The sequence below is a fragment of the Phalacrocorax aristotelis genome, chromosome 5, assembly GCF_949628215.1.
Source record: "Phalacrocorax aristotelis chromosome 5, bGulAri2.1, whole genome shotgun sequence".
NCBI lineage: Eukaryota > Metazoa > Chordata > Aves > Suliformes > Phalacrocoracidae > Phalacrocorax > Phalacrocorax aristotelis.
This window is the reverse complement of record NC_134280.1, coordinates 54,343,810-54,370,967: the sequence shown is the minus strand read 5'-3', so window position 1 is coordinate 54,370,967 and position 27,158 is coordinate 54,343,810. Positions and strand designations below refer to the sequence as shown.

Sequence of the window (27,158 nt, the reverse complement as noted above, 5' to 3'; positions counted from 1 at the left end):
AGAGCAGGGCGTAAGAGCTAGATGGATGGATGTTTTATGTTTGTAACTTGTTCCCCAACCTGCTTTCCACTGAATGGACCTGGGATTTCTCAACACCTTCCTGCATGATCAGCTTGGCCTTGCCGGGTCACTGCTTTTGGGGGAGAGTATCCCATGGATCTGTTTTTGCTCAAAGCCACTTACAGGCAGTTCCAGAGGCGGAGAGCTGAGATGGCCTTTCTGGGAAAAAGGGCAGAAAATAGCTCAGTGTTAGCATTCCAAACCCAGCTATTTAGACCTGGATTATTTTTAAATATTTTGCTCTCAGACACGTAACTAGCTGCATTTTCCTCTTCTCTCTCTTGTCTTTTTCTAAAGCTAGCTTTAATTTTGCATCTTCTCCCCACCCAGCTGTATGCAATCAAGAGTATCTATGCAAAAGAAAGGTTATTTACATGGCTAAAAGTTAGGTAGCTAAGTTGCCTGCTGCTTCAGAGATGCCGTTGGCCACAAGAGAACCTGGGGACTTTTTGAGCCCAGATGTATGTTTGCATGTTGGTTTTGCTGGTCAGTTGAATTGACAGGAGGCAGGGCAGCAGCGAATGGAAAGCGTTGCAGCCACCTCATTTCACCTGGCTGTCATCACATGCCATTGGCCTGAAACACAGCCTCATGTGAGGCGCTGTGCGAAGCGTTGGTCTATGGCAGCCCCAACCAGCACACCATGTCCTGGCGCTCAAATATTAAGCCTTGCACCAAGAGTTGTGTGAAGTGATTATGGTGAAAAGCTGCTGCTGAATCTGTAGTGTCTTAGAGCTGCTTCATGGGGGGGACACATGATAACATGTAGGGCTTTTAGGGAACATTCTGTCCTCAGAGCACTGCACAGACCTTAGTTTGTCCTCTGTGGATGATGTGGGCCCAGCAGGAGACGTACCCCTGTCAAATTGCAGCTGTATGGCCTGGGGGAGTCCCATTTTTGGGCTAGTCCCAGCTGCTAACCATTAGCCCCTTTTTGGCTGTTACAGACATTCACATCTGATGTCTCACCCATCCCAGCATGGAGAGCTGGATTCGGAAAGACCTGCTGCTCAAAGTGGTTTTGGTAACCCATGCTCATTGTTGGAGTCCGGACTGGTTTAGATCAAATTAACCTTTTGGGCACTGAGGCTGTCTCTTGCGGGAAAGAAGGAGCAGATTCTCTTGTGCCTTGTAAATCTGGTTTATAAAGTTGATGCAGCTTGCTTTGTAAATAAATTTTTGAAAAAATTCCAAAACCTAAAACATCGGGACTACTTTCTACAGGGATTAGCAGGGCAGGTGGAGGGACAGAGCTCAGGTAAAACACAGGAAGGGGTTTTCTCACGCTGGGCCATGTTTGTGGCATTTTCCCGAGCAGTGTCTCAGCTGTGAAGGCTGAGCTCCAAGAGGCCACTGAGGGTTCCCCATTAAATTGATGGTGTTTGGGCCAGTGCAAGTACTAGGGTGGTACTGGGAATAGGAAGAGCAGAGCAGGATGTTCTAGCCCTTAATCAGCCCATTTTCCACCTAGTGCCACATGGATCACCTTACACACATGCTGGTCCTGCTCTCCTGAACTGCGCTATTACTCTGGGCAACTTTTTCCCCTTTGCTTTCCCAGTAGCCTAAAAGAGATGGGAAAACCTGGAGGCTCTTTTCAGGAAACACCTAGCATCCTAAAAGGTTTTTCTTACCACCATAACTGTCCCCTGGAAAAGCAGCTGACCTCATGGTCTGTAATGCCCACCCAAAGGCTGGGTTAATGCTTCTTACTGCTAGGAAGAGCCCTGCCTCTGGCTGCACCTGGAGGGAGAATAAAGCTTGTAACTCAAGGAGGAGACAGTCATAATATCTGTTTGTAATGGGTAAGAAAGAACTGCTTGTTGGATGTGTATAAAAGAAACCTTTAATTCTAGCCAGGATAGTCTAATGTGTTAGCCAAGTGGTGGTAAAGAGCACAGTACCACCAGGCTTTTGTATGGGGATGCAGGGTGGCTTTCAGGGAGACAAACACTGTTCCTTACCTGCACAGAGCAGCAAGGTTTATCTTATTGATCAAACTGCAAGGCTGATTGAAATGCCATTTTAAAGAAAACCAAAATTATTTATGTGTGCTGAAATTGGAAGGAAGAGTAGGAATGATGGCTGGCATTATCTCTATTTTCTGTTCTCTGTAGCCAATGCAGCTGGTCTTCCTCCGTGTAGCTCATGCAGCTCAGAGTAAATGTTGATTTTTGCAGAGATGGTGTAACTCTGCTGACACCAATGGAGTTACATTTATGAAAGAGACTACAAAACCTTTAAAAAAAAAAAAAAGTTGTTAATTTTAGCTGCACACACTGGACCCAGTAAGTAGCTATTATCCTAGATAAATCCGTGTAGGTAAGAGGGTGTTATACTGCCTGGATTCACCAAGGAGCAGTGTCCTGCTTTCCTACAGTTCGTAAATACCAAGAGTCAGCAAATCAGTAATTGTAGCTTCAAACTAATATCACTTTTTTTTTTCCTGCATAGCCTTCTGGCACTCTATAAAAAGATCTGGCACACTGCATAGGATTAGGTGGCTTTGAAGCAGTGGAGTCATCTAGGTGTGAAACACTGATTTCCTGTGTCTTGAAATGAACTGTTATATCTCTCTCTCTTTTTCAGAAAACCCCCACAGCTCATGCCATGAAGGAGGAGAACTTTCTTCGTCGCAGGTTCTCCCTCTGTCCAGCCTCGTCCACCCCTCAGAAGGTCGATCCTCGCAAACTGACGCGCAATCTGTTCTTCGGGGCCGACAATGACATCTACCCACTCAGCCCAGGTTGGTTTCTGGTGTGTCAGTGCAGAAAGTCACATGTCTCAGGTGCTTCACTGCGAGTAGGTATTTTAGCACGCTGCCAGGAAATAAAAAGAAACAAGTGAATGTGAAAAAGAGAGAGAAGCTGTCGCAATGCAGGTGTTACTGGATCCCAGACAGTGCTATTCTCATGATGCTGTTGTCTCATTGCCGTGTCATTAAGTGGGGACAGAGGGCTTCAGAGTTGGGATTTGTAACTGTTTGAACACTGCATGGCCTCATATTTCAAATATCAGTAATGTTTTTGGGCACTTCCACTTTGAAGCACTTGATGTGTTTCCCCCTAAGCATTGGACTTGTTTAAGATTTACTGGCCCCATTTGCAGCCATTTAATGGCAGATTTCCCTGTTCAGATTTAGAGCCCAGGATAAATATTACAAGAGCAGACTTTCTGTGGTTAATGTTCTGTAAATATCTACAAGCACTACAAGTACCAGGGATCTTCACAGGTTGCAGGGAATGGCATGCTGGCTTTAAGCGTTCTCATTACGTCTTTTTTGCTTTGAGTTTCCTAGCACCCTTTTTGCAGGAAATTTCCTAGCACCCTTCTCGAGCTCATTTTATTGTTTCAGAATTTGTTCCTCGCAGTAAACATTCAAGTCTTTCCTTGGTTGCAGTCTGCAAACGATGCTTCTGTTCCAGTCTGTAAACAAGTGCTTCAGGGATGGGTCACAAGTTTGTAGCACTGTCATTTGCAGCTGCCATGTCAGTGCTAAATAGTCAAACCTCACAGCACCTTCTTGACCTCTCAGAACACCGATATCTAGAGAAAGAACATAGTATCTGTCAAAAGGTTTCAGTGTTCATATAGATGTAACACCGAACAGACTCTCTGGGCTTTGCAGATGTAGAGCAAAACCAAGTCTGTGTGTCCTGAGCTAATGAAGTGCAAAGGTTTCAAGGGCCTCTGATTTTACAGATATTTCTATTTGTGGGTGTCTGCTTCAAAGCAATGGGGACTCTATTTTCAGCACTGCTGACTAATCCTGGCTGTCACCTAGGTTGCTGGAAGCTTCAACAACCTTTCAGTAATCAAATTGAAAACAACTTAGGATAGGACACCTAAAGGCATAGAATCATAGAATGTCCTGAGTTGGAAAGGACCCACAAGGATCATCAAGTCCAACTCCTCTCCCTGCACAGGACAAACCCAAATTCACACCATATCTCTGAGAACATTGTCCAAGTGCTCCTTGAATATCGTCAGGCTTGGTGCCATGGTGCCTCCCTGAGGAGCCTGTTCCAGTGCTCCACCACCCTCTGGGGGAAGAACCTTTTCCCAATATCCAACCTAAACCTCCCCTGCCACATCTTCTGCCATTCCCTTGGGTCCTATTGTTGGTGACCAGAGAGGAGAGATCAGTGCCTGCCCCTCCTCCTCCCCTTGTGAGGAAGCTGCAGACCACGATGAGGTCTGCCCTCAGTCACCTCTTCTCTAGGCTGAACAAACCAAGTGACTTTAGCCGCTCCTCATGCGGTTTCTCCTCTGAACCCTTCATCAACTTCACGGCCCTCCTCTGGACACTCTCTAGTAGCTTTTTATCTGTAATGTACTGTGGCGCCCAAAACTGCCCACAGCACTCGAGGTGAGGCCTCACCAGCGCAGAGTAGAGCGGGACAATCCCCTCCCTCGACTGGCTGCAATGCAGTGCTTGATGCACCCCAGGGCACGCTGTTGGCTCATGTTCTGCTTGCTGTCAATCAAAGTCCCCACATCCCTCTCTGCAGAGCTGCTCTCCAGCCTCTCATTCCCCCAGGCTGTATGTATATCCAGGGTTGCCGTGCCCCAGGTGTAAAACATGGCACTTGCCCCTGTTCAACTTCATATGGTTGGTGATTGCCCAGCTCTCCAGTCTGTCCAGATCCCTCTGCAGGGCCTCTCCGCCCTTGAGCGTGTCAACAGCTCCTTCCAATTTTGTGTCATCAGCAAACTTAATTAGTATTATTTCAAGTCCAGCATCCATGTCATTAATAAAGAGATTTATACATTTCAAACCTCTAGGGACTTCTGAATAGCTAGCTGCCCATGAGTACAGTCCATACAATTGTCTGGTAAGTAAATAGCTGTTTTACTTCTGCTGTCCTTGCGAGCTGAAAGGCTGATTTTTCAGGCAGTAGTTGCTTCCCCTTGTTTCAGGGAGATGGAGAGCTATAGCTTAGGGTTTGCCCATACTTCAGTTTTAACCATCATTTTCAGTACTAAAAATGTTACTGACTCCCTCACAGAGGTATTTCAGTGCTGTAATCTTTGAGAAACCAGGGAAGGTTGAGGGTTTCAGTGTGGAGGAGGTAGCTGGAAGAGTTTGTCTCTTCCACAGCTTCCCCCATCACCTTATTTGTCCTTGATCCTGGTTGGCAGCTGGACCAAACAGCCTTTGCTGGGCTCAGCACAAGTGTCCTGAGCCATGCTGGAACTTTTGTTCTACTGCACAGTTCTCCCGAGTAACCTCCAGCACTGGCGTCAGTGAGGGCAGTAGCCCTCTGTATTGCAAAGGAAGAGCATAGGCCAGAGAGTTTGCAAAGGAGAGAATAGCCCCTTTAAACAAACAGAAGTTGCTGCTTCAGCCAGGGGATTTCTTGCAGAGAGTCTAGGGTTTTGTCTATGCTTTTTTTTTTTTAGTCCTTTCATTTTTTTCCTGGTCCCCACAAAGCTGCCTTGTCTCTTCGTTTTCCTCACATTTCCCATAAGAAGTAACTGTCATTTTTCACATCTGTTGCCATTTCCCGTGCTGGGCTCTCCTTTCACTCCTTTGCTGCTGCTTCTGCCTTGTTTTCCTCTGGGCCTCGCGTGTCACTTTCTCCCTTCACTCTGAAGGATGCTGCTATCACCAGGCCACAGGGCTACATCCATAAGTGGCATCCAATATTTCTCTGTCTTACATATTTCTCTGTTGTTTTGCATGAACTTTCTGTTCTTGAGGCTTTTCCAATGCTCTGTGTTTTGCTGCCTGACTCAGCAGATTTTCCTTATGAGGGCACTGGGATGATCGTGTTGGGCGGGTGCTGTGGGCAGCTCAGGCAGGAAAGCCCAGTGATTTCCTGCCAGGAATGTGGTGAGTTGTGAGGTGGCTGAGCTGCAGGTCTCACAGCACCAACACCTAGGATTAGCCCTCCAACAACAAAAGTGTGCAAGTAAATAATTCAGTGAGAAGGAAGTGATAGACTTTACACCTCAGGCAAGCTACGCTACAAAGGTTCAGTTCAGCAAGAGGATATTTTTTTAAAGGAAACGTACGAGAAATGTAGAGGGCACTATCTGAAATAACACTTTGGACTTTTTGCCTCTCACTTGCATACAAAAATGCTAACAAGGAAGACATTCTTTTTATAGGAAATTCACAAACTAGAGAGACATGAATTCATGTTCCTTGTCCATGTCTGTCTTTCACTTAGCAATACGGAGAGAGAATCTTTCTCTGTTTTCTCTTTCAGAGGGCAGGAAATATATTGGAGGAGTAGCTAAAAAAACTTTTAGAGAATCTCTTCTTGACTAGGCTGCGAGATCACACAGTGTCTTTAAATACAAATTTAGATTAGCTTATCTGCATCCTAAGAGATGCGCTTTCAAGAATATGGGAATTTTACTGTTACAGATACATGGAACTAAATTTCAATCTGATGCACTCACTGGGCCACGTGGCTGACATTTGCAAGAATAACAGGTTTCATTCGTGATGGCTTTACCATACATCAGAGCCTGTATTTCTTCTTGTAGTTACCCAGTTACTTTATCAGAAAGCCTATAAAATAATAGTTCATGCTGCATGGAGCTAATAATGAATTCCTCAAAAACCCAGTAATTTTTCTTCCTGCTACCAGAGTCATGCTGGCTCTATCATTCTTTATAAAGGGGAAAGGCAAATGCACCTGTAGGATTAATGCCCAGCAGAAAACCAGAGAAAAGGAATAGTTACTGTTCTGGAAAGGAACTAAATATTTATTTTTCCTGTGCATGACAGTAATGGAATAAAAGAAGGTATCAGTAATTGAACTCTGTAACCACAAGACTGGAGTGTTGGCAGTTTTCTTCACAATCTGGTGAAGGCTGTTTCCATAAGGACCACTGATTCCCCTCCCAAAAATCTTTTTTGTTATTTGGTGCAAAATATTCGAGCTACTTTGTGCAGGACCCTTCTTTGCATGCCCTGCTAGCAGCCACCACTTTAAGTCAGGACAGATTCAGTTCTGTTTCTGTTGTGGGCATTATGTTTTCTTCATCAGGGAGAAAAGAACTTCAGCTTCTGTAGCCAGTTAATATTTAGTTGCTTTTATGGTTTTTATGTGGTTTCTTATTTATTTTCTCAAGGCCTCTTGTGCTGTGGGTGGGTCTCTTGCTTTTGGGCTTTCTGTGCACTTAACCATGTGTGCAGGTTTTTGAGAAACTTGCACATTATTTCAATCAACTTTGCTTTCCAAACAAGGGCTGGCTCTCTCCTTCGGTATGGCCGCAGAAAGTCTGCTTGAGACAGACAGCAAAGATAGCTCTCCTCTGAAAAACAGCCTTTCCCTCAAAAGTGCCAATAGGCTTAACGATTTTGGCGTAAGAAACCAGTATATGCTGCTCCATAAACATATCTTATGAATCCTTGTAAATTATGTGATAAGAGTGAAGAGGTGCATGTTCCCATTTTCCATAATATTCTGTAAGCAGCATGGTCCAGAACCTCAGGAACAGCGAAAATCACATTGTTTAGGTGCAAACCCTTTTAATTGTGTTACTGAGAGAAGGCAGAATTCTCTCACATCCAGGCTTTTTGTATGGATACCAGCTTGGAGTTAAGCTTTCGTCAAGAAATGAGACATAATAAAGAATGGAATTCTTTTTGAATTGAACGTGAATTCTGTTATGCTAATAGATGCTCTTCCCTTGGAGCAGGCAGCAGCTGATTCCCATTAACTTTACTTGAACTTTTAGACCATATGTTACTTTCCCATACATGCGCAGAAAAACTCTTCATGGGAAACAAGTGCAGAAGCTACATGGCTCTGTGAGTTTATTCCAACCTCCTCTGCCTCTGTTGGGGAGGGCGGGGTCTATAGAGAAGAAAGCGCCATCAGAGAAAGAAAAAGTACAGAGATACAGATCCATGCACAGCAGTGCTCATGGCCTTCCCATTTGTCATGGTAGTACAAGGCGACTGGCACATATCTGGCCACTTGGGATTTTCTCCTGCCTGGGAACATTTGGCTTCTGAGTGTGTTATCTAGGGCTCAGTGTTTCAAAGGGAGGGGTGACAGTTAAGAAACTAGGTTAAGATATAGGTTCTCTGTTGCTGCACCGCCTTCCTGTGTGACTGTGTAGGTCCTTGCTCTGCTTCAGTTCCCCACGTGAGCAGTCCACGTGCTGTCCCTCTTCTCCCAGGCTTGGAAGTGTTTGCTTTCTGCGTCAGCATGGCTGTGTGCACGTGGCACGGTGCAGCACTATGCCACGCGGTGAGAAACACATCTGAAACACCCACCACCCTTGGTCACCATGTGGAAAGTTGAACACCTTCTAGGGACAGTTGTCCCGCAATGCCTTTTCTTAAATCTAAGAGTTGATACACCAAACTGCCTGTTAATGCCTGTAAAAAGAACATGGTTTTTGTCCTGCCTCTTTACCAGTGAAACCCTGTAACACAGTTGCAATTCCAGTTATAAAGGGGCATGCTTGTTCTCTCACATGTCCCGTGATGGAGATGCAGTACATCGCCATGAGGATATTTATTTTTTAGTAAGCTTCTGTGGCTGACTCTTCTAATGGTGCTTGGCTGCTTAAATGGCTGCTCTGAAAACTCCAGGAGACATTATGGCTTCTGACACATCTGTGACAACTTCTGCTGACTTCAGGAAAATCGGGATTTTCCCTTGCTGTTTTTGGATTTGGTGGTGTTTCCAAGACTGGCCCACACAATGTTTAAAAACCTTTTTCACAGTTCCCATGTTTGCAGTGTGCTACAAATGGATTATATTTCACTGTCCCTGTGGCTCTTTACTGTGTCCAGTATTCTGAAGCTCTGATTGCTAACAATTTTGAGAAGAAAACTACATTGCAATTGGATAACAATGACTGCCTTGGCACTAAAAAGCTAGTCTCATCAGATGCTATTTTTTGTTTTTGTTTTTTTTATAGAAACTCTCTGCTTTCTTTTACTGTAAGGACATGATTACAGTTGGCAAAAGGAACAGAATTTATCGTTACATTTTATTGCTTGGACTAGGACTACGCACTCTCATACCAGTATATAATGTGTATAATGTACTGCAAGTTTAGTATATTTGGGTAGTGGAAATATATCTACAATGATCAGAAACTGTCATATTGTACATAAATACTACTTGTTAGTTGAAAATGTTTCTTATTTTAAAAATAACTTGGTCAGAAGACATTGATCTTCAGGTTTTTTAAATTTTGTTTTACTAATTATGTCTAGATGCTCTTCTGTCTTCTGTAACATTTTATGGTCATGGTTATCTGTCAAACAAAGCATGCTATCAAGTGCATCTGTGTAGAGTTGCCAGATACCAACCAAGAAGGATAATGTATTGAATGGCTGCTTATTAACTGAATTCCATTTATTATTTGCATTGAATGAGGCATGGGGTATGTAAGAAAAGAACAGCCTGTGGTAATGTAATTAAAGACTGCGTCATAATACAGACACAGAAGGGAGCCGATTAAGGATGCACAAGCAACCTTATTTCTGTTTTTTTTTCCAGTCTTCATATGCTCGACTTTGCAACCATCATGTTGGTTTACCATGGTGTTTTCACACCTAACTTTTAAGCAGTACTTGTTGCACAGCTCAAGCATGTGGATCCAGGCTATTTCAAGCTCTGCAAGGTCCCTCTCTGTGATCCTGGTGTGCCTGCTGCTGCTCATTACAGCTTCTCTTGCTTGCTATTAGCAGTAGCCCTTCTAAGGCCATGAGTAGCCACAGTTTTGCACAGAATTTCTCTGTTTCCAAATCACATTTATTTGTTGCAGGAAAAGACGTGGAAGGAAACAGCCCATCGGTGCTGAAGGATGAGACACCACAGACTCCAAACTCCGTTAGTAAGGTACTGTGGGATAGGGATTCATCCCTAGTCTTACTTTCATTTCTTCTCGGACTGTTATTAATCATTCTTGCTCTCTTTTTTTTAAAGTCATTGAGAAAGCCTCTCCCTGTGTCCCTGTAGGAACTGTGTGTGCATGTTTTGAGAGAAAGAAAATGAGTGGTTTTGCATGGTTGGGACGTCAGAGAAGCCCACACTTTCCTCTGACTTGATAGCACCAACCGCAGAAGAATCCTGATTATTTGGGCCTCATTTGGCAGTGCAATTGCATATGAATAATTACAGTTGGAAAGGTGATTTTGTCAGCAGAGGTGTCTCCTGCTGTTCCTGATCAGCAAGGCAATCATAAACCTTAACTGTTTTGGAAGAGAAAGCTGTAATATTTAGTGTAGTGCATAGCATCCAAACTGTGAGCCTAGATCCAGGGAGAGAGCTCTGGGAATTGGCGTAACAGGAGAGGAACGCAAACTAACCAACATTTCCTGAACACAACGTTTCCATTCAGCCTGTTATGGAGAGGTAAAATGATGTAAAGACTCTGGATCTGGGTGTTCAAAACCTGGCTCTACATCTAGAGTTACTGAGTGCCTGGGTTTGATTTCCTGTAAAAATGGAATCAACCTCATAAATTAGATCTGGCTTTGAGATTCATGTACGGGCTTTTTTGGCTGCAGCTCCCTAACATGTTTCTGGAGGGTAACTAGAAATAGAATCAAGGCCTGTTAATAAATTTTTAACTGAATTTATTCATCTACGAAGCTATAAAATGCAAATGACACCAGCTGAAATGAAAACATAACATGAAGAAAGCAGCTGCAGACAAGTGATTTCTTATAATACATGAAAATAGGCTCTGCATCTTCAAATACATTTGGTTGTGCTTGCCTGGAGCTTGCAGGTTGTTCTGCCAGGATGTTCTGACAAAGGGCAGCACAGGGAGATGGTGATGAGAGGAGCTTTGGGAGTATGCAACAAGGGCTTGCGTACATGTCCTCTGCTATTGTTGGAACATGGCAAGCTGCAAACTGACCTTTGTTTTGATTTTTCAGGCAGGTTCCTCATGGGAACCCAGCCTCCCACTTACCCTGGCAATGCAGAAGCCCAAGGACCAGGTAACCATGTCCAGGGCTTTGTTTTAAAGCCAGATGGTTTGTACACCATACAAGGAGGGGTGTTAAATTCCCAGTGACTTAGGAATGTAAATAAGAAGGACTTTTTTCTGGACAGAACAACTCAGAGCACTGAAATGCTGTCCAAAAGGGAATTTGATTTCTGAGATGCAGGATGAATGAAAGAGTATGAATGTACGTATGACAGGTATCTGGGTGAGAGCGTGGCTCAGCTGTGTTTTCCCAGCCTCAGGGCCTGCCTTGCTATTTAGTCTCCTACGGTGTGTTTTTGAAAGGAGATGCGCCTTTGGAAGATTTGGTTGCTCACCTAGATCTCTGCCATGTTTTGTGTGCACCTAGGAGGTGTTGGGTCTCTCCTTGACAGTGTCAAGAGTAGTTCTTAAGGAGGGAGAAGAGAAAATGCACAGCACAAAACTGCTGCATCAGATTTGTGATTCAAAACAAACGGGGGTCTGGACCTGGACATGAGCTTTGCTTTCACCAACCCAAGACTTTGGTTTTACAATAGTCAAAATTGCTCTGATACACCAGTGGACTAAAACCACATATGAGGACCCCAAACCACCAAACTTGAACTTGCATACTTGCAGTGTTGGCAGGCAATTGCTTTGGCTCCTGAATGGGTCAAAGCTAGGTTTTTCTTTCCTGAATGTTCTGCTCAGACACACAATGTTTGATTCGGAGACTTTCCACCTCAGTGGATCTGTGCTGTAGCACCTGTCATTCTCACTTCACTCTGCTTTGCCTTGCTGTGTTGTAGATTACTTTGTTCTTCTCCAGCCACATAGCTTCTCTTCTGTCTTGCTTTGCGGTGTCAGTGACAGTAGGGAGTCCCTGCTTTGAAATGTCTTGTACCTTAAAAATTTAGGCAAACTGGTAGTCAGTTTGCTTAATATTTCATTTTTCACATCCACTCAGCTCTAAGGCTATAAAATGAAACCTTACTATCCAGAACTTTAAGTAGGTCTCTGTCACAGTATTTAAGTTTAAAAATAAATAGCGATTCCACCTACCTGAACCAAAGGAAAGAGTGTGTACTAATTGGGTCATGTTTAGATTCCTAATATCGGGGGAAATAATTTTTAGAAATCAAACTGTAGGGTGCGCAGGTTTAATTAATGGATTCAAAAGGAAATATTCTAGGTAACGAATCTGAACTATGAATACTCACCCTTCTTTTGGCACAACGGATATAACAAACCTTGTTAGAAATCAGTGTTCCTTCAGCAGTGCTATTTTGATGTACCACACCACATTGACTGTTTTCACCTAGTGATGAGGAGGAAAGGAAAGCCAGTCGGGTGATTCAGTCCCTGGACTGGGGCTTAGGGGACCTTGAATTCCCAGCTCTGATTTTGAGTCCCTGCATTTCCTCAGGCAGATCAGTTTCATTTCTGTCAATCTCACATCTTCATCAGTGAGGTGGAAACGGTTCTACATTTTGTTCATTCAGGCCATATCCACACTGCATGATGGAGCAGGCTGCAGGTTTCCAAGGCTAGCAGACACCGAGCAGAGTATTCCATAAAAACCCTATAAATGTCTGTGAACTTGTGAGCTGTGAAACTTTAACTGCAACCATACTACCCTGTGCTTGAGCTCATAGATGGGCTGCTGGTCTATGTCTGAGGTATGAACACATCCCGATTGTTCTGTCTCTACAGACAGTAAAATATTTGATGCTCGTACATTTGCTTTCACTGTGTTTGTGCAGTTCTTAGTAATATGTATTTTAATATGTATTTCTGATTTCAGTCATGGCTTCTCACCCCAAATTTTATTGAAACAAATTTAAGGCCCAGCTCAGCTACATATTACATTGCCAACTTTCCTGAGGTGTAGTTTCTCCTACTTCATTTTTCAAGTGGAGTCTCTTTAATCTCCTTCTTCAAGAGGAAAAAAGATTATTAGCTTATTTATTTCAGATAGTTTCTCGTATTAGTTTCCTTCTTTTTTTTAGAGTCCTTTGGCCTTGTTTTCTGGACCCGGTGCTCATAGTGGAGTGTGAAAGTATCACAGAACTATCTCTAAGCCTCAAGCTTAACCTCTGCAGCCAGGTAGTACAGTCAGCATGCACCTGATAGTGTCAGGAGATACCTTCCTCCCATTTTGTGCCTCATTCGGCATGGTTAGTGTCCTTTAAGGCACCTTTTATTGCAGTTTGCAATGTTGCATTTTCTCTTCCTTCCCTTCCTGTGCTTATCTATTTATTCTACTGGGTGGAGAGCAGCTACGGCCTCTTGATATGCATGCAGAGCTCTCAAAGAATTGAAGTGTATTTTAAGGAATAGTCAGAAAAATCTTGAAGCTGGTGCTCGGTGCTACTTCACTTTTTTCAGTCTCCCACTAATGTCACAATGAAGTCTAAAATTATCACATTGTAGGAGTGTGGCTGTTGCGTGCACAGTTATATGGGGTATGGGAGGGCAAAGCTTAGATTGCTTTGTTCATCATGGATGAGTTTTTCCACATGCCTGAATTGTTCAAGTCTTTATTGTGTGATTTGTAATCTCAAATATGAAGATAAGTGGCTGCTACAAATTTAGTTTAGCTGCGAAGTAGTTTCAAACAGTTCATACCGAGCACTTGAAATTTAAGCTACAATTCATCCTTCTAGATCCATGAATCATGCTCTTAACCTCTGAGTTAATTCCAGCCATGGATACAACTGGGACTATCATAAAAGATCTGGCAGCCTACAAGGGTACCTTTCCCTCTGCTCTCCCTTAGCCAGCAAACCAAGCAATTGGTTGTCAGAGAGTCCCAGACATTGCAGGAATCAGCTTGGAGAGCAAAATGCCCCGTGTGTGCTAAGCACAGCTTTATAGGAGAACTTGGCCTTTTTAGGTTAACTGGACCCATACGTCATGTTGTAGATGCAATTATTTTGGAGCTAGTTGTTGCTATCAAGACTTACACTCATGTAGCTTCTTCAGTTCCACATGCAACAGTTTAGGGTAATCACTGTTGTCCACAGAGGGTTTTGCAGCTGATTTCAAGTAAGCAGAGATGTAGCCTGGAGTCCCCTGGGAAAATTGCATATAAGAGGGGTGGGATTTTTCACCAAGAGATAGGAAACATAGAGCATCCCTAACTTATGCAGGGGCATACAAGCCCTGAAACTCCCAGGTGCCTCACAGAGGGGAACACAGGTAGTAGTAAGTGTTCGCTTACAGAAGTTGAAGTCTCAAAGTTGATAACTTTGGGTAAGCCACAGCAGTCCTATCATGTCACCTTGGGACACTGGCGATCATAATTCCTTACTCTAGTGTTTTTAATGGGGGCGATGAGGGTAAATGGAGCTGCAAAAATTGAAATGTTTTATTAAACAATTTAGCAAAGCATATTTTAAACTGAAAGTCTAATTGGTTTTCATTGCTCACTTTCTTGATTTGTTTAAACTCAGCCTAGGAACAAAAGCTGTACCTACAGCTAGAGGCGAAAGCAAAGCTTTGCTTCAGATTTCTGCTTAGCACAATCGTATAAGTCATGTGCAACAGCGTCTTTCTCAGTGTGCAACTTCCCATCTCACCTAAAATGTTTTTTAAATATTCTAAACTTGCAGAACGTTTTCACACTTAAATGATCATACAGCAATCCCATGAGCTCTCTGACTTTTTCATTAATTACTATGATCTGATGCAGTGGAGCAACATGTTCCACTGAACAGTAGTATAACTTGATATTTGGAGTTGCTTGGAAAGCTGAAGTTCTGTGATGATTTTCCCCAGATATTGCTGTCATGTCAGCTATTTATTTGTACAGGCTTTTCATTCTGTGCTAATCATTATGCTATTTCAGTGTTGTAAGCACAGTTGCTGTGTCTTTGTCACATCATTGAAATAAGGGGGATTTTTTTTTTTTTTTGCAAACAAGAAAGTTTGAGGTGAAGATTACTTGACTTGCTGTAAAGCAGCATATTAATTGAAGGCTAATCTTTCCTAACGCAAAGCTTGTTTGTCAGTGAGGGTCATTTCACTGACTCTGCTGTGCTTTGGATGAGCTGTAGGTTCACAATAAAATAACAAAGGTTTTAAAAAGAACTACGTCTAGTAAATTGAAGACAAAATTGTTTAAATGCTGGTGAGATATCTGTGAATATTTACATCAGTAACAAGAAGCTGTTCACTTCTGATGTTAAACCCAGCTCTTCCATAGCGTTTATACTACTTCAGGAACTTCCATTTCATTTCTTTTATTTCTGCAGTGATACAGGTCTGTAGCAAGTGTATGTGGAAAATATATGGAGAAAGTACATGTAAGCAAAGATGTGTCTCCCATGTGATGACTGTTTTTGCCTTTTTGAAACATAACTTATGGCCCCAGCTACTTTTGCTCTGCCTTCAAATTCCCATCTGATTTCATATTTCTCTCACTTGGATGCAAAGAATTAAAAAGAGCAACTTGTAAGGTGTCACTCCTGTTAACATGCAGACCACCACCTGAGAAGTACTTTATTTAAATGTTTCTGGCTTGGAATAATTCTGTCTATTTGTCCCTTGTTACACATTTTTTGTGTTCATCCTGTGCGGCAAGGATTGCTTGTGCTAAACAACAGGATATTCCTCTTGCTGTTATCCAAGGCACGGCATGCTGATGGGCTGGCATCCCCTGCACCAGAGTTGATCACAGACTCTTTTTCTGTGGAATGATTTTTTTTTCCTCTTGGAAACGAAGTCACCAAAAAGACACTGGGCCAGAATAGTACTATTGTGAGGACTCTCTACGCTCTCTTACAAAGCCTAACAGAAGTAAGGGTGTTGTGATAACCACTAACAATCAGCAGTGGACCTCCAGAGCTACATGGCTGAGATGAAAGGGAACAGAAACGTAACAGGGTTAAAACACATGTCTCTGAGTACAGTACAGCCCATTGTCAGCCGGCAAGGTCATCACTCAGTCCTGGAAAGGACAGATCCGGTTAGAGAACTAAAGAGGGACAACAGTATCCTACCCCTGCCAGTGCTGCCTCATGCCCTGGTAAAAGTTTTTGGCAGATTAAGTCTTGCCTCCTTGTAATTATGGGAACCAGTATATGGAAAACATACATATTGCTTTCCTATTAGAATATTCTAGTGGGGTTTTTTATTTTTAAAAAGGACACCAATTCCCTACCCTCCCATTCTGCAAAGTCTCCTCTCTGGTTAATGTTATTCACATGTTACTGCAGAGAGAGGGGGGCCAAATTCTGATAGCTTGCACAAGCGTTATCCCAGTGTCCTTGAAAGATTTGCTGTGATGACAAATAGCTTCTTAGTTTTCTGCCAGGCTGAGAAAGGGGGGGGGCAATTAAATGCTTTTGATGTGTCTTAGCAATGTAAAACCCTGCTGTGTTTCAGGGATCTTTAGAGCTGATGGCTTGGATTTACTGAATCTTATATATGCCACAAGGTACAATCAAAACTATTACGACCGATTCATGTAAAAACATGAAATCATATTACTTCAAGTCAGTTAGCAGGTTAAACCTGGAGGAACTGTACGTTGCTATCAGCAGCATAGGGGCCTCGGTATGCAGTCCTGGGGCTTTAGACCCCACTTTTCCTGTGAAAAGGCAGGAACTTTAAGCCCAGAAATGCAATGCTTTTTACTCTGTAGGCTTTCAGACAAGTTTCACTATATGTATTGAGCTCCTAAAGGCTATGGTGGTGTAAGGGGAGATTACCCCTTCATCTGCTGTTGTGTGCTGCAGCTTTATAACGTGCAGAGCAGTATTGGCTGGCATTGGCATGCGGTGTCCTTGGTCATGGAGCTACAAGTCAGCTCTCCTGAGGAGGCAAAATCAATGTCCCTCTGTGTAAACCTCCCAGGTTTGAAGTCTTGTGGGTGTTTAACTCTATTTTTAGCATAGCCCAGAGAGACTCCCAGGAGGAGGCAGGTGTGGCTGGTAGAGCAGTGAAAGTACTTCTGTCTGTGTTAATGCAGGTTGCCCACAAGCAGCGGGTTTAGGGCTCGGGTTGGCATGGTTTGTGGTGGTTGTTGGAAGCCTTTCTGAATCTTCAAGTAAATTTCCTCAAGCCAAGTGACCTTAGGGGCCAAAATTTTATTCTTTATATAAGTACTAATATGTAATTGTCTAGACTACAAGTGACCATAACTTGTTTTAATTAGTTAAGCAAAAAGCATTCATTATATCCTGATGCTTTGCAGTACACCTGACCCGGATTTCCTAGAATCTCAGGGACATCTGTGCTTTTTCTGTTTCTCATGCTGGCTAATGAAGAATAGTATGCAGTGTTTCTCTCTGTGTCTGATCTTTCAGGCTGGAGGGAGTGAAATTACCAATAAACATATGGCTCATAGTTGTATCCCAAGGACAGGACATTCTCCCTGCTAATTGGGAGAAATGGGGAGAATTCTTCTGACCAGTTTCAGAGGACACGCGTCTCGAATCATGAAAGCATAATCTCCTAATAGTTCCAAAGGATTCTTTCTCAGAGACATTTAAGCACTTAGAAGTGTTTCCTCACAAAGAAACACTTATAGCATATCTCCCAAATGTCTACCACTAACCTTTGAAATGTGATAAAGACCCTGTGGGCACAATTCTCTGCTCAGACGTTGTATCTTTGCAGTGGTCCCTACCATAAATCTTAAGTTTTTACAGTGAAGTCCCATGCACAGAAATACAGAATATGCATCAGAGACTGCATTGCAGGTGGAGGAGGCAGGCTTAGCTTTCTATTAAAACAAAAATGACAATATTGAATAGTTTGCAGGAGTGTAAGAGCTGGCATTTTTTTTGAGTGGATCCAGTGCCAAGTTGACTTGTAAACTGGACAGTCAGATCAGGGACTTCACTGGTCTTTGTGCGCCATCATGGAGTTTTGATTTCTCTATTCTTAAGTACCATGTGTAGTTTCGGTTTTAGTGAAAGACTCCTCTAAGGGTATGTGAGAACAAATAATAGGTTCTACAGTGACCCTGTCTGTCTTGCAAATTGCACCTTCTGCCCCTAATTTCTAATCCTGCATCATCCATAAAGAGTTTTGCTCAGTTGGGCATGCACCCTTATCTCCCATTTTTGCTCCTGCCACAGTCTTCAAAGCATAGCTGATGGCCTGTTTGCTGGGATCCGGTCATGCATTTGCATGTTTTTATCGACGTCATGTGAAGAGGACTAATCCGGCTGTCATTAAATATTTTCCTGCTCACACCAATGTTCAGCATGGTTTGTGGCTATGGTAGCTGGAGGGGTTTCTGTGTCACTGGGAGGGAAAAAGAAAGTGGGTTCTCAAAACTGAAGGCACTATGAAACAATTACATCAACTCATGACATAAAGAAGAGAGGGTCTGAGAGCCCAGTGGGTTTGTTTCACATCATAGCAGTGAATTTATAAATGGGAACTATATTTGATATATTTTTTTTCCTTAGTACAGCTCATTTTTGTGTCATACTCGTTAAATCAAGGTGGCCAAGGGCTGAGCTTTTTTATAAAACTGTCGTGCATAAGTAGGAGAGACAGTGTCTGGCCCCAGAAGATCACAATCTGAATGCATCAGACACATGAAAGGTTGGAAGGAAAAGAGGTACAGAGAGAGAAAGTAACTTCCCCAAGGTCACATAAAAAGTAGCAGAGTCCAGACTGTACCATAATTCTCACACCACTAACCCTCCCCAAGTTTTGGCCAATTTGCTGACAGTACCTATCTGAGTAGGAGTCCTCATTGTGAGTTGGGCTCCAGAGAGCTATACTCTCTCAGTGTACATTATTTTGGGAACAGTAATATTGTGACCGCGTCTAACAAAAGTAAAGCATTTTTTCAGCCCATCAGCACAATCATGAGATCAGGCTGCAGCTGCTGAAAATGAATTTAAACAGCACTGACACTATCAAATGTGATTGGAAGTGACTGTGTATTTTGTGCCTTGCTTCACAAAGCCAAGATGATGGTGATGACGGTGATGATTTCCTCTATTATCTGTAACATGATTATGTCATTTCTTGCCCACTCATGTTTCTGGACATTTCAGCAAGGGCAACAGTCATTGCCAATATCAAGTCTAGTTCTGAAAGATCTATACCAGCTTCCCCATAATTTTTATTCCAGTAACTGGAATGCTTTCAGATCTGAAAAGAGATGGGCAGTTTTCAAAGTTAGGAATAAGAATAGGGATGGAGTTTTAAAATTTTATTTATTTTACCAAGATTAATGTCTGCATGGGGAAAATATGAAGAAAATTTGGTGGGGAATTTTCCAACTATGAGTATAAAAGGAAACTTGACTGCACTGCAAATACGTACTTTCTGTGCCTGCCTAGTGTTCTGCTGCTGAAGTCTGCAATCAGCTCTTTTTTCATGGCTTCCTGGAAGATAAAAGTGACTCTTCATTAAAGCATAACTTGAACATCTTCATGTTCATACGTTCCTATTTCCTCTCTCCTTCTCTTTTTAGATTGAATATAAGTTTTGCAATGGGTCTGACAAAGAGTGTGTGTCTCCCACAGCCAAATTCACAAAGAAGGAAACACTGAAGGTATGTGCAAAGCAGCCAAGTCACCATCAGCTGACTTTCTGTTACAAAACAAGTAGTACCTTCCACACAAACCATTGGGAACTGCTCTGTGTCATTTCCCAAGACCCAGAGAAGCCTCTGACTCTTCTAGGAGTCATTATAGGCCAAGGCCATTTACAGGCTTTATATGCAGGGTTAGATTATATACTGAAAACAGAACAAATCAGTGTAATTATTTCACTCTGTTCGTGTGTTCCAGAGCTGTTAGGCACCTGAAGAGGATTGTAATCCTTCATTGGTCTTGTTAGGAGGGGTATGCTTAGGCAATCTAAGCAAATTATTGCTTCAACACTTGCTTGACTACCAAACCAAATGTATAAATAATTTGGTTTGCATGCAGTTAGATTTAATTTCTTTAATTTGAGGGGTGGGGAGGGGTATTCAGCCTCTTTCCATTCCCCCCAAAGAAAAGCCAAATTAGGTTATGTTTAGTGGAACTTCAGGAGCAAAGAAAATGCCTGCTATCTCATTGTTTTCTTCCTTGTGCTCATTTCTGGGGAACCTGTGCTGGGTCAAGTTCTAGCTGTGCTATACATAGCTGTCCTTAATGCATTATATTCTTTCCTCCCCAAAAGAGGCCATGATTACAGCTGCTATATTTTTTCTGTTCTCAACCAGGTACAAAAAAAAAATTACAGACAGGAGAAGAAAAGAGCCACCAAACAACTCTTCAGTGCTCTAAAGGATCCCAGTGTAGTGATCACAGCAGACTGGCTGAAGGTATTTAATACAGACCATTGCTTCTGAGGCTGTAGGGAAAAATAAGTGAGAAGTAGTTGATGTGTCTGAGACTTATGCACTAGCACTTTTTTGAGTGAAGGAAGACTGAATAATTTTGAGTGGAAGTTGCGGTAAAGGTGTACTTAAATAACTGCTATAAAAGTGGAGTCATGGGGAATATTTACTTTCCATCTGAACCTAACTCAATATATCTATTCTGTGTCCTTAAGTAGCAACAAGGTCTCAAAAAGTGCATAGTACAAAAGGAAGTGATGATGTTTGTTTCTTCCTTTCTGAAAGAGTCTCCTGGCCTCTTCCCATAGATGGGTTTTTGTACTGAAGAGAGAGTAGTCAGAAGAACAGCCTGGAAATGGGCAGATACAGCGTGTTCTATTGACAGTTGGATTTTATGTTGTCACAGCACATATTGGACCTGATGACAACTGTAATTTCTCCTTGTGCAAAGGCTCAACTAGTGGCAGTTTCTCACTGAAGTCCTGAAACTTTGTATGTGGCAAAATAAATTTGGATTGACATTGAGAGATATTCTCTTTTGAGCACTGTTTTTCTCCTCATTTGGGGCCATATAGTCTTCTTGACTAATAGTGAATTGGTTGTCCTTTTTATAACAGCAAAACTTAGTTTTCAAACATCGCTGAACACAGAACTCTTACAAACAAACAAACAAAAAAACACAACAGAAAAACAGTAACTTAGGGATTTCATGAAACAATACAATCACATTTGACCGGTGTGAAAAACCTCCAACATTGTTCTACAATCATTACTAGAAGCCAGAAAAATGAGATGCGTATGGCTTCTCTGAGAAATCAGATTGGCAACAAAACGTTTCCACACTGTTTAGTGTTGATGATAGATAAATACTGAGATTTTTTAAAATACAAAATACCTGTTGCATGTTTGCAGTGTCTGGAAATTTCTGGTTCAGCAACAAATAATGCTGGGCCACAAAAACAGAACACTGACATAAGACTTGAGGTTTGGCCTATGTACAATGAAGACAAGAAGATCTTAGGCAAAATCTAACCTTACTGAGAAACTTCTCCATTCTTAAAGCTGTTATCTTTAATATATGCTATAAGATTTAATGTCTTCTATACAAGAGAGAGTGTGCCTTGAGCTTGACAGAGAAGTAAGCCAGCTGGAGAAGGTGCTTTTAGAAATGGGGTATTTGACAAAACCCATTAATAGCTCTGTTCAGCAGGACACTATTAAAATTACTTATAAGTCAAGTTAGACTAGCTGTAACATTTTTCTATGCAATGTTCTAATTGGCATGTCCTCCATGATTATTAATAAAGCACTCTCACATGGACCAGCAGTGCTGGTTTGTTGCGTAAAAAATTAAGCAAGCTGCTAACACTAAACCAGTAACAAAAATATGAAGACTAGATTCTGATAGCCAGATTTACAAGGTCTGTGATTTTGCTATGGGATCCCTAAGACTGTTCAGATGATGCAGTGTATTTTCCTAAGGAAGTGTATTGTAGCGTGGCCTTGGGAGAAACACATACTGGAAATACTGTATAAATACTGAATAAATGCTGTTTTTCTTTAAGGAGCAACACAAATGCAACTTTTTTCCTCTCCCTGCTTCCCTCCAGATTCGTGGGACTCTGAAGAGTTGGACTAAGCTGTGGTGTGTTCTGAAACCAGGAGTCCTGCTGATTTATAAGACGCCAAAGATTGGACAGTGGGTTGGGACAATCTTGCTCCATTCTTGTGAGCTGATTGAGAGACCCTCCAAAAAGGATGGCTTTTGTTTTAAACTTTTTCATCCTTTGGATCAATCAATCTGGGCTGTAAAGGTAACAATCCTAATGAGCTGAACCACCTTGTCTTGGTCACCAAAGTGTCTGAGCACTAGTATTGCCTTGCAATGATATTATCTAGATTTGCAGATACTCAGTTGCTGTTAGTGGTGGTGAGTTGACTGCATAAAAAGATTAAAGACTCTGAAGCTGGGTCATGACATGACATCAGAGGAATGTCGTGCATTGTGTTTAGTTATACAAATGTGTCATTCTTGGTGTATAAATGCAGACTGAGGAAAGGGGAAAAAATGTTAGGGCATCAAAAAAGATCAATACCTAGAAGCTATATCAAGCCATGGCCTACATCTTTTAAAAGAGATGAGGAATAGACCCAATTAACTGAATTCCCCAAAATAAGGACACACAAAGTACCAAATGCTTTGCACAGCACTGGAGAGGGCTGGCAAAGTGACAAAAACCAGTCTAATAATTTTACTTTTTTTTTCTAATGCCTCTGAGGTTTGGGTTGGTTTGTGATGGACTTGGAACTCAGTGGTCTGCTCAAGCCTTGACTGTTCCACAGAAGTGTGACTTTGCATAGAGTGCCTTAATTTTCTCTTCTTTGAAACGGAAATAGCAAGGTCTTCTCCCCTTCACTTTGAGTTGTTCTTCAGTCCGTTGTTACTCACAGGCTGAGGCAGTCTCTTCCTGTACACACAGTAGCTCCTGCAGTGACCTCTGGATCTCCCTGTAATGCAAATGATTAATAGTTTCTCACACTTCTTAAACTGACGCTCTGCAAATTTTAAAGAGCTGCTTTTTTTTAATTCTTTCCTTTAAGAATAGGCAAAAAGAAAAACATTATCTAATGCCTATGAGCAAAGAGGAAGACCCCAGTAGCTCCTGAGAGGCACTGAGAGCAACATCTGTTGGATACCCTGAAAGCTAAACTCAAATGTTCTTGAACTTGTTTCCCCATTAAAAGCAGTGACTTGGCAGAGTTATTGCAGACATAAATTGTCTAGGAGACATCACCAGCGTAAGCAAGGCATTACAAGCTAGTGCCTTGCTGCAGCATGGTCAGCAGAGTAAATCTACTTGGAAAGACTCATGTGAGAGCAATGAAGGCATTTGTTATTGGCATTAGAAGATCTAACAAAATGGAGGGGAAGCCCTGTGGGAGCAGATCAAGCAGGCTGACTCCTGCTCATTCCTGCAGTTAATTGAACAGTTTTAAACACAGCTATACAATCACTATTAAAAGTCATGCAATTTTTAATAAGGAGAGAATTAAAATTAACCTGAAGAACCAGCAGTAAGAGCTGCTGTTTTCTGACAGTAGCTCAGCTCTGATCTGTGCCTCAATGCATTGCTTTTGCTTTAAGTCCCAAAGGTTTCATTGCTACCTTGCTTCTTACTCAGTTTTGCGAGTTTTGATGCGTTTTTAATTCAGAGCATGCACCCAAGAAGGTTGTTGATCATTTGCTGTCCATCAACAAAAAAATTCTTTGTGACTTGGTGGGTCAGATGAATTCCTCTGAAAAGCACAGTCAGGAGAGGTAGTGAAAAAGTAGAATCAGTAGTGCAGTCAGGTACTGAAAAGTAATGTTGCTGACAGACCTGAAGTGTTGTGCTAGAATGCCCTACCTTGATATGAATCATCCAGAAGAGGAGTTTTTATCAATATGTATATATTTCTGCATGTGTATATATATCTAATTCTTGTGTCTCTTGAGAAAATATATAACAGAAATAGGAATTAGTATATTAAATATGAAGGGATTACATCTCTGAAAATATTTGTGTACTAGAGGAAGTCCTAAGAGATTTGAATTTTAAAGTCAAAGTAATATTCTAAGTCACATGAGACAGATATTTAGAAGGCTACATTTGAGCTACACAGTGCGATATTTCCTGAAAGCTGAGTTCAGCATGGATTGTTATGGGTGATAGATGCTTTCGGCCACAGGGTGAACACCAAAATACACATCAAGAAGAAATCCACCAGTGAACTGCTTGATGTCAAAGAAGCTGTCTGCACTCTGACAACAGTTTAAGGCTGAAACTGCTAAAACTACTGTTTTGTTTTATGTCATTTCATGGCCTTCTTTTAAAGCAACTGGAGCAGAATTGACTGATCTAAATTGGTTGTGTATAACTGTACAAAGAAAGCCTGTTTCTCATGAAATATAGATTAGCCTGAGCTTAAGCAAAAAACTCAAGTTACTGCCCATCACAATAGAAATAAGATCTGGCTAAACAACTTTCACTTTTGGCTAAAATGACTTATGAAATTTACAAGGATTTTCCAGACTAGAGTTGATGGTCCAGCCTTGACTCACATCAGTGGACTTGCAGCTACCTTAGGGTGATTAATGAGCACCTTTGTACGTGTTGGCCTGGCTGCACAGCAGATGTTTGGGTCTAACTGCGGGGTTCAGCCCTGAAACAAATGTCTGGTTCGAGCACTGCCCAAGGCATTTATAGTTGTGCTAGCCAATTAAATTTGATGTGCAGGCATTTAACTTCAGTTTGAGCAGGATGAAATTTTGGGGTGCCTTTCAAATGGCAGGTAAGAAAGATGTAAGATCATCACTTATAGTTGAAAGCTAAATATATGCACCAGGGAACTGTTTTTCCTATAAAGTACTCTGCCACCTAGAGCTATCTTAGAAGCATACCGCTGATGGGAGAGAGTCCTTTATTCTACACTGCATCGCTGGCATTTCGAGACTTAGCCTGAGACTCCTTCACAGTGCAAATGGATTAGACCTTTTACCTATTTGCTCTACCCAGGCCTTTGTAAACCCAAGGCCAAAACTGCCAAGGTCTCAAAATCAGTCAGCAGCACAAGCAGCAGTAAGAAAGCTTCCCCCTCATGCTCCAGATACTGCCTCAGTGGCACTTTGGTCCACCATGTGAAGGCAGCGTGATCCCACGCTGCTTCAGGGAAGAGACTTTTTCCTGAGGTGACTGCAGGAGACTGGGGAATGCCAACCTAGTAATTAGTGCGAGGCTGTGGTGTCTGTCCTCTTGCTTCACAGAGGGAATGTAGGGCTATCAGCTGGCAGGGTTTGCCTGGCTCCCCCAAAAAAAGGTCCTGGAATAGTCCATTTCTTCTTTTGAGCTTGCTCAGAAGCTAGCTGAACAGCGTGGTGTGGGAAGGCTTGTATTGACAGCAGCTTGTTCTGACATTTATTTAGAGCACTAAATGAGTTGGGGTCAGACCCACTGAATCTGGGAATACATATAATTTGAAATTTTTTTTATTTTAAGAACTTTGAGTCATTCCTTTAAAGAAAAAAGTTCTAATAATGGGCTTGTGCTGCTGCTTTTACAGTTGTTTATTCTATTCCATAACACAACACAGTTAGTTTCATCCTCATCCTTAGAGTTATCCACAGTACTGTTAATGAAAGGGATTTTTTTCCCTTTTTAAAGCTTTGTTTTATGACTCTCCAAGACTATGTGTCTTGTATCTAAAACAGTGTGAGTCTACTCCATTTTTCAAAGCCTAATCAACCCCTGTTTAATAATGCCTTCAAGTCTCAAATCAAATGTAAAGACAGGAATGATGATCCTTTCTTAGTTTTGCTGTCTAGAGGCTGCAGCTGAGCTCCAGGTCCTAGTGTAGCAGGGATAACATTCACTTTCAGAGAGAGATGGTCTTTGTCGTGGAGGTCTTAGGCTCTAAACAGACATTATGCTCAAAGGCTGGGAGACAGAAAGCATCATCTCTGCCATGCAGATACAGAACCTCATTTAGTCTGTGGAGATGTTGACTTCACTTTTATGGCCTCCTCTCTTTTCTCCTTCCCCTCTTCTCTTTTTGTGGGAAACAGCCCCTCCCTGTATGAGCATGCCTTACATATTGAATACGTCTCCCTGACAGAGCGACCTGGCTGCTCCTTGTGTTTATCCACATGCCTAAATGTCTGTTAAACCCTTGTGTTCCTACCTTCTCCTTCCCTTCTTCCCCCCCTTTTTAATAACAGTTCTCTGGATCTGTACTGTTTGGTTGTGGGTTTTTTTCCTCCAACAGAGCAAATATCAACCTCAGCACCAAAACCATAAGTAATTGTGTTATCAACAGTTTTCGAACACCCTGCTCAGCTGCAAGCTACTGAAAAGAAAAATGCCACTGGGAATGATGCCTGATTGCATTAATGTCACTAGTAATTTCTTAAGCTGCTCTGCTCTGGTTTACTAATCAAATCTCAACTTTGCCAGTCCTGACTATTAAGCCTTTAAACAGTCTTAATTTTGTGAAACTCTTTTGAAAGAGGGGAGGGGAAAAAGAAGTGAATAACAAGCATCCCAGTTTCTCCTGGCAGCAGCAGAACCCTGCAGATGTGAGAACAAGAAGCTTCTCAGCACAGCATCTTCATGGCGTAGACTCAGATACAATTTGATGCTTGTCCTATGCTTGCACTCCCCATTCTTTCCAAATTTTGGTTTCCTGAGTGGAACTCAAAACCAAAAACCCAGATAAACCCACCATTTAACTACCAGACACTTGTATATAGGATCAGTTTTCAGTAGCAGTCACGGTTTCTCTGCTTACAAACTAATGCTAGGGAAAAGTCCTTCTTTCTAGGAGTATGATGGGATACTATAAAGGCCCATTTAAGGGAGGAGAGTCATACTCAAACTGGAAGAATTTGCCTTCAGTTTTTCAGCGTTGTGTGGCATTCTCTTAGAAACTCAAGGAAATCTATACTTGAGCATCCTGGAGAAAACTGCTTGCTCCACCCTGCAGCTGGCATAGCGGTCATGCAAGTATTGGTGATGTTTTCTGCTCTGCATTTATTTCTGACATGATGTCTGCATATTTGAAAAAGGATCTGCTTTCATATTGTTTGTTACGAAGTGAGGAGGAGAAGGAACTGAAGAAGGCTGATTCACTCTGGAAATGCAAGGGAGGAGGAGGGACTCCTATTTATTTCAGCTGGGTCACAGCATAAAGTCCATACAATGGAGAGTATGAAGTTGTGCTCACTGGGTACGGGAACTGCTTTTTGTTAGCAGCTTCTGGAGTTCAAGAGAGGAGAAAACAGAGAGGAGATCAGGGTGGGAACCTCTGGTTCTGCTCAAAGAAGTGCCTGATCCAAGATGGACTCTGGTTCCATGGGATC

The 27,158-nt window shown here is 42.1% G+C and overlaps 1 protein-coding gene across 6 annotated transcripts in view; it reads left to right on the top strand.

Moving 5' to 3' along the window:
* OSBPL5 (oxysterol binding protein like 5) overlaps positions 1-27,158 on the top strand; it is a 141,586-nt gene that overhangs the window by 74,403 nt on the left and 40,025 nt on the right. For all 6 annotated transcript variants that reach the window (XM_075094595.1, XM_075094594.1, XM_075094598.1 and 3 more), the window contains exons 2-6: positions 2,650-2,806; positions 9,811-9,884; positions 19,409-19,489; positions 20,147-20,248; positions 21,874-22,077. In XM_075094595.1, the coding sequence (XP_074950696.1) occupies positions 2,671-2,806; positions 9,811-9,884; positions 19,409-19,489; positions 20,147-20,248; positions 21,874-22,077 (597 nt within the window). In that variant the 5' untranslated portion in view covers positions 2,650-2,670. The remainder of the gene's footprint in view (positions 1-2,649; positions 2,807-9,810; positions 9,885-19,408; positions 19,490-20,146; positions 20,249-21,873; positions 22,078-27,158) is intronic.